Below are 12,108 nucleotides of genomic sequence, written 5' to 3'. Positions count from 1 at the left end.
TCTCATCTTCATCCTTTTTCTCACAGGGTGGTGTGACAGTTCCCTAACCTGAATTTGTAGAAATGAAATAAAAAAGTGGATGAATTTGACTTGTAGATATCTAAGACTTTCATATTTCTTAATTAAGATTTTGAAGATGTATGTGTGTGTGTAAATATGTGTATACACACACAAATATAGTCTCACATTTACTTTTCAGATAATTAAAAGTCCTGTGACCTTCTGAAATTACTGCCCTATTGCTCTGCTAAAATTGCTTTTGGACAGTACCAATCTGCCAAACCAGCCATGAGATTCCAAATCTGTTTCTTTCAGGTCTTCAAGTTACTTGGCACTTGGGAGGGCTGATTGCAATGCTAATCCTCCCACTAGTCTGGAAATGGAGAGAAGCAGATGATGCCACCTGAAGCTCTCCTTCCTGACACCTATGGAAAGCCCTCCCTTCTGAGTCAGGCTGTTGAATTGCACTTGGCAAGCCAGGCATACCCACCGACTGTAGCCGAGCAGTGTATTTTAGTACCAGTACCTGTTTTTTCCTGTGGATTTTGAAATATCAAGAAGTCTACTAAAGTTCGTAAGCCTTTAAGGCATTGTCACAAGAAAAGGAGGAAAAATAGAACCAGGAGGGGTCTAAGTCCATGTTGCTTACAGCATTTTGTGAAGTCTTTTACACCTGTGGAAAGTGTCTGTAAAGAGACACTAAACTAACCTGTTGCATTTTGTTTACTTGCTTTGCATGGGTGTAAATGATGAAATAAAATGCCAAGCAGGGGAGGATTCAGCATAATGATAGTACTGTTTTAGCTTGCTCTGCATGGCTTGTTCTATTAATATATGTTTGTGGTCAGGAAGGAATGCAGTCTCACTTCACTAAAATCTGAAACTCGGTAAAGCATAATATGTGCAGTATTAATTTTGGTTTGACACCTGCCAGGCAAAGATCCTCACCAGCCAAAGGCACTCTTCTCAACTGAGCTCCATCTGTTGCGCAGATCTTCGGTTCCGATATTTCTAACTACTCGAGCCAAAGCAAAAAGAAGAGCCAACTTGAAGAAAAAAATCTCTAGGAGGAATGAACAGTTTTATCAAGGCTAAATATGATGGCTTGTTGTCATACGTGGTTGAAGTCCTGTAACGGAAACGTGTGTGATTAGTTGTCTTGTATAAGAAAACAGTCCTTCAAACTGGCAATACGATTTTTGTTGTTGCGTAAAAGGAACATCACTAGCTGAAGCGCAAGCACATGACTTCATTGTTGAAATGCTGCAGCCTTTAGAAAGATTTCTTGGTAGGAAAATTGCTAGAAAAAAAAGTTGCTCACTTACTGTACTTCGCAGATAAACATCCTGAGGAGTCTGCTGTGATTCTTGCACGCAAAGGAGCAGTAGGATTAACACTTGTCTCAGCTCTTTGAAAGACTATTTGAAATAAACATTCAAATAGTATCTGTCAAAAGAAGTTAGCTTCCAATCCTCTGACAAAAGTTGCATGATGAGTTTGTCACCTAGCTGACTAAATAATCATGAATTGCTCCAGTTGTCTTTGTTTTGCACTTAAAATGAGTTAATTACTCTGTCAGAGCTGCCCAGCCCACCCAGGTAAACATTTGCCTCCTTTGAAACCATGAGAAGTCTACTGCACATATGAATGTGCTGTATGATAGTCATGACTTTGTTCAGCCATTCACTGATTGTTAATTATTATTTGTGATAGTGTGGAGGAGAAACTTGACTGAGGGAAATGATGGCTCTGCGTGCTTCAGACCAATAATTAATGGTTGAAAGTGTTGTGAGTATTGTCTAAGAACTAAGAACTGCAGAGCATTCAAAAGTGTATAGTAATCTGCTGGCATACTTTAGAATTTGATTTGCAGCATTATTTCTAGAGTTGACTAGTGTTACTGCTAGCATGTAAACCAGGGATTCTTGTCTCTTGTCCCTCAGGCTGTCGGTTACCTTACTGCTCTTGAACAACTTGTTGCAACTAGCTTCCAAAAAAGTGGTCACATGCCTCCTTTCCATATAACCTTTCAACTCATATTTGTTTATTTGGAAAAAAAAAAAAATCTTTGGCCAAGGACTGAATGCTCAGTACCTGTATTTAAGCAGTTCTTCCAAATAATTCCTAAAAGCTCAGGTGTTCCTCAGAACCTCCCAACTGAGGAGATATTTTTTCATTAGTGCAATGCTGCATGCTGAACCTGTTCATGCATTTATACCAAAGGTACCACTGCAGAGATGGTATCGTCAGCTGTAGTTTCAGTGCTGATGTGTATAGCTTATTTACTTATAACAATACAGAAATCTGTAGGAAATATCAAGCAAATTTGACTTCCACTTCAGGGCTTACAGCAGTATCAAATGCTGATAAAAATAAAAAAGTATAAAACAAGAGTATGAGTAGGTCCAATTCTGTCTGTAACGTAGGCTAATCCTGCTTGAACAGAGAGCAGATATTACAGTATGTTGTGTTTGTGTTTTCTTTGCAGAGGTGTTCTTTTCCTTGTGTGCATCTGCAGTCACCATTTCATTGATGAAATTAATTATTTCATTTCACAGTATGCAACAGCAGATAAATAATAGATAGGCTTGTAATCATTTTCTTTGCATGGGAAACAGAATAACATCTGCACTGTTAACTGCTGAAACTTCCTCCCTGCTCTTCCCAATAAAAAACCAAATGAAGAAGTGAAAGCCCAATGTCTTTCAATTTCTTAAACCCAAGGATTGTTCCCTATGGCTTGAAAAGGGTGAAAACTTAAGACAGCATTAATTTATTTAGGCACTAATCTGTCAATCTGGTTAACATGGATCAATACTGAAGGCCATCAGTATAGCAGAGATCTGTGAAGGGACAAAACCTGTAAAACAGATTTAAAAAATGCAGGAAAACTGCATAGCTACTGGAACTGAATAGTGGGATTACAATTGAAAACTTTTGTCATGAAATCTGAATGTTTATGTTTCAGGTTTTAGCACTCTGCTGCCACATCTGCAGCTACTAGGCAGTCATTAGCAAGTGATAAAGAATATAAGAATTAGCTGCTGGTATTGAGCCAAAATAGAAACATCTGCGTTCTTGAATTGCCTGTAGATTTACAAAATTTTGTGCTGTCTTTTTTTTCCTACCCTAATATCCAAAATGTATTTAAAGTCGCAAAGCATGATGCTTTAGAGCTCACACAGGAGAAGAGATTGCTAATGAATGAAAATATATACTTTTTAATTACACCAGTAATGCAGAGTCCCAGCAAGCTTTTGGCAGGAAGGAGCTCAATTTGGTACCATGGGTACCAAATTCTGTTTCACTTGAGGGAGACTGTTTAAAGTTGCCATAGATTTGATTGTTACAGGATGACGGACACTATTTATTCTGCACATTGGCTGTCATAGTATTAGATTCCAATTTTAAATAAAATAAGACAGAGAACTTCCTATCTTTTAATACAAGTCATAAAAAACCGCATGATGTGAAAGAACACAACCAGTCTTTAAAAATTATTTTGTATTTGCTTTCAATTTTGATTAGTGCCTTTCATAATTTAATTATCAGACATGGAAATGTAAACTACCATGATAGAAGTATGCTTACGAATAAGTGTTTTATGATCACTAATTGGCCGAGGTTGGTTTTATTCATGCACATTCTGTATATTAATGACTGTTTGGATTCATCAGATCAGAAGTTATAAACTACAGAAACTTTACAGTCCTGTATTTGTGAAGCAAAACCATGGCATATACTCAGATGAACATAAAATTCTCTGTCAAATTTGTTTTACTGTTGAAATAAATGTGCCGCTTTCTAAACCCTTGTTTTAGGTGTTTTGTTTTTTTTTTTTATCTGCTTATGGTACAGATTCCATTTTGTAGTTTAGTCTGGGTATGTAACTGACCAAGATTTGGTTTTAACTGAATTAGAGAAGATAGTATTTATTCTTAGGAAGGTAACAGGGCTTTTTGTTCCTGCAAAGGTGCAGATTTTCCATGAGTGGGATTTCCCCATGCTGAGTCCGTTCTCTGGGAGGAAGAGGCGAGAATTCCCAAGCTGCGAATAAAGATCAGCACATGCTTTGCAGTCGTTGTTAAATGGTGTCTTCTGATGAACAGGATGAAGGAGGTGGGCATCTCTTCGGTAGTGAGCAGAAGCCAACAGAGGAGGCAACCAGTGCAGATAAGTGGAAGAGCTGCCAGTCTTCCACCTCGCAGCTACCCATGTAACTCACCACACACGTTTGGCAGGAGAGACAGCGAAACAGCTACGCACATGCTAAAAGCAAGAGAAGGCTATACATCCTCTCCAAGTTATTTTAATCTTCTTCTGTAAATTATTTTAATCTGAGTGTATTAATATATGGAAGGATATCTATAATGCGGTCAGCTATCTGTCTTCAAATAGCACAGGATTTACAGTTCGGTTTTTCTCACTCCTTGGTCAAACTTTTGAAACCCACTGACACCAGGAGGTGGACCTGGTGGTTTTTTTGTGATCCATGCTGTTTGCAGATGTATAGAAAAGATATGTATATGGCAATACATAGAAGGGAAATATTTTTCCATGTTCCCTGGAGCACGATTATTTGGAGCTGTTGCAAAACCCTGAAGTTCCCTTCCCAGCCTTTGAATCAGTCTGGTGTTTAATTAGCAACAACGACAACAAGAAAAAAACCCAACAGCTAAATTATATAGTAGGGGTTGGTTTCTGGATATTCTGTTCTACCTTCTTCACTCATCAGCAATTTGAGCTTGTTTCTTGTGTTTAAACAGGTCCTGAATCAGACCCTTCTAAAGTTCACAGCAATGCAATAGCCTTATAATGCTTCACGATCATTTTTAACTTGCGCAGGAGGGAGTAGGCGATGCATTCTCCATGCAGGTCTGCCAAGTGTCGTATATCTAGCATGATACTTTCCCATCTGGCACTCCAGTCATTCATTGCCGCAGGTTGGCTTAGAGCTCATGAATTTGGATGTCCTGTAGGAAGAGGGCAAGCATTTGCCTGCAGTTTCGCCTGTTAGGACAGGGTTGGGAGAGAACAGCTGAACAAGAAAACAGAAGAACAGCCATACACATGGAGGCCAACCATCACCTCTCATCCCCTTTTCTAATAAATTGAGCCAAGCCACCCCCTGCAGTTACCCAGCACCTTCTGTTTATTCCACCCTTCTCACCGGGATCATGATCTGGTCTTTGACTTCAGTGAACTACAGCACCCCCTAGGATCTTTCAAAATGCTTACTCTCTGCTTTCCATTTCATCCAGCATCTCTGGTGGCTCAAGGCAGGCTGCAGCTCTCAGAAGTCTCCGATCTCTCCATTAGCAGGAGCGTTACATACGTACCTTCCAATTCAGGTTCTGCAACCCCACCTCGCTGCTCTTGAAAGCCTGTCCCAACCTGGTCTGACAAGTGTTGTTCTGCTTCATGACCCACTTCTACTGCTGTGCTCAGGCCAAGGAGAATTCACTTTAAAGCAAATACACCTACTTATGTGCAAGTCATTTGCTGTTGTGACATTCAGGCATTAAATAATTTCTGGAACATAACACAGCTGCCAAAACACACAGGATGCAGTGCGGCGATAGTGACCATGCCCATTCAGTACCTGCTGCTCGGTCTGTGGCTCAGGGTAGTTGAACAAGTGCATTGCACTCCAAGGGGGCTGGAGGGAAGCAGAGCCTGGCACCAGATTCTTTATGTTTCCCTTTAGCTGAAGTGCTCCCAATGTCACTGGCTGCTGGCACGTTAGCGGCGATGGTTCTGTGGAGCTTCGAAGTCCCTTTTAGCATCATTTACAATAGTAACCAAGGCTGTGCACTTCTCTACTACAGGACGTTGTGCGTATGTGTCCACCCCAGTAGCTTCTGAATGTGTTGACCAACTTCAAGAAGCCTGCCTAGTTGTTGTTGTGGAGAGGAGCAATTTCATGAGTGTCTTGAGAGTCGATAAGCAGCTGGAGGAGAGAAGTCCTGAAGCACGAGTCAGCTGTAGGACTCACACCTGGGGGAAACAAGGCTGCTTTGGTTTGCTGCTTGTGGAACTGCTTGATCTAAGTTTAGCACTTATCAGGGAAGAACTGTACTCCAGATGCCAGGAAAGACAATTAAAGAGGACTCTGAAATGCTTGCTTTGAACTCTTCAGAAATTATGAGCAGGATCTGGTAAGAGGGTCAAGTGAACAACAGTTGGTGACTTGAGTCCAGATCACTGAAGGACTCTGTACACCTATCAGTGAGATGCTGAGGCCAGATGCCTGCCTAAGCAATTACTCCTTTTTATAGTCCTATTCCAGCTATGCAGGGTCTGAAGCCCAGAATCACCTACCTGTTTCTAATGCGATTATATAAAAATTAGAGCATTTGCCTAGCATTATTTCCGCCAAGGGCTCTTGCATTCCATTTTGCTCTGTTTCAGCATACTCCTTGATCCCCAGGAGAGATTTCTCTCCACCAGGCTCCATTCTAGAGGCTTCCCAGGTAAATCTTTATATTTTTTCCTGTAATGATTTAGCAGGAGAAAGGGAATGAAGAGGAGCATGACTGTGCTGCCTCAGCATTAGCATGTGCAGCTCAGAGAGACCTGGATCCCCATATTTTCCAGGGCTGCTTCTGTCTCCTTATCCAACGGGTATGTACATGGTCATTTAAATGGATAAGATACAGAGGCAGCACTGAAAGCAGAGACCAGTCCCCAGAACATTCTTTCCCAAAGGACAGATTTATTAGATAGCTATTAGATAAGAGGTGGGCCATTGTATCCCTGGCTCCCAGCTTGTCTCCTAAACTGCCTGTGGAGCTTCAGGATTAGGCAGCAGCTGGTCAAGACTTTTTCAGCACTTTGGATTCAGGTACAGCATTTCCATCAAAGTCCCTTTTATACATCAAAGAGCAAAAGCCAGAAAGTTGTTTATGTGTTGAATCATGTAAAAATGTATTGACTGCATAAGGGAGAAAGCTCCCTGAAACTCCAGCAGATGCTTTTGGTTGTGCACAGAGAAGTCATACAGACATGGAAAAGGGTCCTTTACACAAAGCCGTAAGGCCCTTTGGGCTGCTGGCAGTTCTGAGGAATCAGCTGGGTACTTTCCAGATCATCCAGAAATGCCTCAGCATTTTTCGTTGCTGTGTCCTGTGTTGGAGCCAAGCTTGCTTGCTCCCCGCTCAGTTCCAGCAGCATGGAGAGTGAGAGGTCAGTTCCTCAATGCTGATAAAGATTTTCCCATGGTTCAAGACAGCCTAAGAGATGATCTCAGCTTTTTTCATCACCTAGAGATGGTGGTGAGAAAGCAAAGGCAAAGAAAAGTCTTTAAGTTTTTCAAAGCCAATTTTCACTGGACTTTATCTTACATCCTCCCACTTGAGCCAAGCTGGACAGAATGGGGTGAGTTCATTATCCATCCCCGACTGTTGCAACATCTTCTTGGAGTCTCTTAATTAAAGCTGGAGAGGTCCTGAAGAAAAAGAAATGCAACAGTGGGGACCATCTGCCTTTGCCCCATATACAGCTTTGGTATCTGGGTTATTCTGTCTGGTACAGATCTGTGATACTGTCTATTTATATCCAGTTCTGTTTCCTGTCCACACTCACCAGCGCTGTCGTATCTCCCACTCTGTGCAGTGGTCTGGAAGCACAGATGTACACACAGGCCAGACGTTGTCAACATCACCTGTTTGTTTTTTTTTTTAACTGGGACAGCTAGGATAAATGCTTAGGGTGGATGAGCTTCTCTGACCAGCGAGAGCTGAAGACGGGGAGAAGCACATTTCTTTGTGCTGCAACTTCTAGTAGAAGGAGCTGTGGGTCTTTCTCTGGGCTGGTTTCAACTCCCAAACCAGGGTGGAGAGTGTCCTCCCCACCTCCAGCCCAGAGAAAGGGGATTTTCATGGTCTCAAGTGCCATGCCCAGGAGAGCAGCTCTGCACCAGGATGGCTCGCTCCCCAGCACAAAGCCATTGGCTCCCCATTCCTCAGGGATTTAATGGCTTCGGTGTGAGCAGCAAGGCTCTATCCTTCAAACCTCCGCAGCGTGTGGCCCTGGCACTTTGTGGTGCAGACCGTGTCCATGGCTGGACATGGTGTTTCACTTGGTGTGCTCGCTGGAGGTGATGGCACCACAAATCACCTTCTCAGAGGAAAACCTCGACACCCTCCAGTGGTACTGCAAGCCCCACTTCTTCCCATTTCTAACAGTGCAGTCCTCGTTTTGCTAAGCTTAAGCATATATATGTATATATATCTCTAACATAAGCATGTACACTTCCACATTGGATCCACCTAAAGCAAGAACTTCACATTTTTTGCAAAATTGAGGTCTCAGTATCCTAAACATACCTTTCAAATGCAGGATCTGCATAATTGAAACTTTTGCTCTAATCTCATTACCTCTCTCAGGCAGTTCCTGACAAATGGGGATTATAAATGAGGGTCTGTAGTAAACATAACTAAAAAAAAGCATCTTTAATGTTTTTGCAATGTCTTCAAAGCAGCTTGGGTGCTGAGCAGAGAAAACTTATTTCCCTTTTACCTGAAATGCCATTATGTTTATTAAATCAGGAGTGGCATTAATGCTAGAACATATCCCAGTCTTTTTGTGATTTTTGCATTTGTCATAACTAAAAGATCTCACTAAATATTTCTCTATACCTCTAAATAATATTGCCCATCTGTAATACTTGTCTCAGATTTTCCTCAGTGACTTTGTATCAGAGCTGAAAAAGAGCTATCACAGAAAATAAAATGCGACTAAAATAACAGTCCTTTGTATTAAATTTAACATTTGGCTTCTGTCCCAGAATTTTCCACATCCATATTAGAATCATATGGTAGCGTAAGATGAAAAGATTTCCTGGATGGGTTTTATTCTTATTCTTATTAAAGGGCTGATAACAGGCTGAAGGCAAGATACTTGTTGTAGTGAAAAAATCTGCCTAATATCAAAGGCTGGATGGACAAGCTGACATGTATTATTGTTAGGCCTCCCTGCTTGATCACATTTCAGTATCATAAAATCATTCTGCTAGTGAACATGAAGTATAAAAATTCCAGCGTGAGAGCGAAAAGCCCAGGCTGGCAGGTAGCGTTCCTTTGGGCACACTGCTTCACTCTTAGTAGCTGACCATAAGCCAATGTAAGGGTTTAATATCAGAAAGTAGTGTTTGCAACAGCACAGTGTAGCTATATTTATTTTAAATTTTAGTTATTCTCAAATATTTGCATTCATGAAAGGCACTCCCTCGTCCTGACTTACCTGTGGAGCTGGTATCATGTGTGATGTGACAGCGCAGGGCAGCCCCGCCAGCGCTGCTCAGCCTTCTTCAGGAGCTGAGCATCCTCTGCCCTGTCCCCGAACCAACCACTTGCCCCAGTTTCCTTTGGCAATCTGGAGACAGAAAGATCAAAGGGACCTAAATACTCTGCAGAAAGCAATTTTCCCTTTACTCAAAGCAGCTTTGTATAGTGCTTATGTGTGCTTGGGCTTAAACTGTACAAATGTTTGCACACTCTGGGTATTCTATGCAAAACCAATTATTTTTGATAATATGAAGGAGTGGTGCTTTCTAGTGTTGCTGTTCTGCTGTAGTGGAGACTGCGAGCATGATATTGGAGCTATAAATTAGATTTTGCAAAGCGGCTGTTCTGTAGGGAGTCTACTGCTTCAGACCGACAGGCTATAATTAGCATTTTCTTGGGGATATTTTTGCTCTGTTTTGATGCAGTATCTTCAGCAACAAAAGTAAAGCACCAGTCGCAGGCGGCATTGACCCTTAATTTCAGCTTGTGATCGCAAAGGGTATTGAAGAGTGAATGTACTTTATAGATATCTTATGTGGCTTTTCTAAATGCACCTTTTTAAAGCAACTGGTGTGTGGTTTGAATTTACAGGCAGAGAATCGTTTCACCAGCACTGGCTGTTTACAGCGTCAGTGCCAGCATCTGAGGTTATACCCAGTGCTCCTTTTACAGTCAATGAAGATAAATGTGCATGTTTAGAGGAGTAATTCGTCTGATGATTTTAGACAACTTCTTTCCAGTGAGATGGATTGTATTCTAGAAGAGCCTATTTCTCTCCTTAGCGATAGTTAGTCCTAGTATAATTCGTTCAGGAGGGGCGATCTGTAGTTAGGTGAGATGGATCCCATACAGCATGTTTCTGAATAGCACTGTATTCTCACTCTGCTATTAACACTGTTTGTATTAATGCTTTTTAAAAAAAAATTATCAGATTACACAATGAGATTACTTGTGTTTGTAAGAAGTACTTGGTTCAGTCCCTGAGAGATTTTTACTGCTGATAATTACAGCTACCTTAATGCTTGATGTGGAAGCTGTTTTGGTAGTTGTATTGATCCTGTCCTCCGTGACTCGGATACCAGTTCAATGCTAAACATCTTCTTGGATGAGGAGTGCATTCTGGGGCATGTTGAGTACTTGGGCAGTACTAAGGGAGATGGGGCAGAAATCTCTGAGAGACCATGGGAATTCCTTGCACTCTCCTGGAAACAGCTTCAAGGAGGCCAGATGAATGGGGCTGTAGCACATACATGCCTGTTTTCAGGAGCATTACTACAACTGGGATGAGAGATAAGGAAGGATAATTTGTATTGGGGAACAGTGTTGGTGCCCTGTTCATTTGGGTTCTCCTGAACCATGCTTCTGGGTTAATTCAAATTGAAGAAAAGCCCCCAAAGCTGTTCTCCTCAAGATGAGTTTGCCTTCTATGACAGGGCACAAAGGGTAAGTAGCATCTTAGGAGACAGAAGAATTTCCTGTAAACAGCCCTCAGCAAAAAAATAGATTAATGCCTAGTAACTAAGGAATCAAAGTTATTTCTGAAGTGTATAAACCGAGTCACAGAATAGGAATAAGGTTCTATTGGTCCCATGTTTGTCATTTGTCACTATATCATACTGGTGCAAGCAGATTGATTTTCAGAGGGTGATGGCTGCTGCAAATGGGTTCCTTGAAAACCTTTCTTGTTCACTACCCCAGAATGACTTTTGGAAGTCTTGACTTTGGAACAGAATCATAATATCTGGATTATTGACACCCAAAACCTCAAGGCTCTCTTGTATGTTTCACTGAGCATTTGTTTTCCTCTAATTAATCTTCTGGTTGCTTATGTAATTACTTTTTCTAGGTATATATTCTGTTTAATTCATTCATTCATTCACTTCAGCTTTGCTTATTCTCTCCCTTGTCAAGGTCTTACATTAATATTTGCAGCATTGCCTAGTGACATGTGTATGCGTTTCTTTTTCTTTTTCTTTTTTTACAGATATAATTGAAATTGCACCATCTATTTTGAAGACTCTACCAACAGATCAGCAGCTGAACAAGCTTGCAAGGAGACTGGGACCTGAATGGGAGCATATAGTTCTGTGCTTGGGTTTGTCCCATAGTGACATCTATCGATGTAAAGTCAATCACCCTCACAACCTGCAGTCACAGATCGTAGCTGCATTTGTGCTGTGGAGACAGCGTTTGGGGAAAAAAGCAACAATCCAAAGCCTGCAAGCCAGTCTGATGGCAGAAGAAGTGGATCTGTCTGTGATACAGTACATGCTTGAGTGAAGCCTTGTTATTCAAGTACCTCATTAAATTAAATAAAGAGGATTCATGGAAATGTATGTTGAAGGTCTGATGCCTCAAACTGGAAAAAATTGGGGTGAGGAACTGTGGTTTTATGAAGCTTAAACATTCCAGTTTTCTGTGGCATCTTGTGACTTGTAATTCTTTTCAGGCCAGATTAATTTTTAGCAGGCATTAAAAAAGGGATCACTCGTTCCTGTTCGCTTTTGTACTATTCCAGTGGGGATATAGGTTGACACTTAAAGTCCTTGCAAGCAGGCGGCCCGGCAGCGAGTTCAGCAAGGTTTCTGGTTTCATTGTGGGAGCAACACTTGGTTTAACCTATTTTCTGGACTATGTAGGAGCCTTTTTTACTGCTGTTCCGTGCTAGTTCCCTGTTTCCCAGGAAAGCATGAGAATAATCACTGTAACTAATTTAACAATTTTACAACAGTTATTGCAGGTGGCTAATTTCGCATTTATAAAAGTTTTAGCACATAGAGTTTCTTGCTAGGATAGATGGCTGCCACCTTAGTCTGCCTTT

General features: G+C 41.3%; 1 protein-coding gene across 1 annotated transcript; it reads left to right on the top strand.

Moving 5' to 3' along the window:
- The first annotated feature begins 1,908 nt into the window (after positions 1–1,908).
- On the top strand, positions 1,909–11,567 carry LOC104468891 (death domain-containing protein CRADD-like). The gene is given in 4 exon segments (XM_010083173.1): positions 1,909–1,998; positions 4,110–4,216; positions 6,412–6,473; positions 11,272–11,567. Coding segments are annotated over 4 exon segments (555 nt in total).
- Positions 11,568–12,108: the final 541 nt, after the last annotated feature.

The sequence above is a fragment of the Pterocles gutturalis genome, unplaced genomic scaffold (assembly GCF_000699245.1).
Source record: "Pterocles gutturalis isolate BGI_N339 unplaced genomic scaffold, ASM69924v1 scaffold23670, whole genome shotgun sequence".
In the NCBI taxonomy this organism is placed as follows: domain Eukaryota; kingdom Metazoa; phylum Chordata; class Aves; order Pterocliformes; family Pteroclidae; genus Pterocles; species Pterocles gutturalis.
Note: the sequence above shows the minus strand (reverse complement) of the source record. Positions and strands in the feature narration are given on the sequence as shown.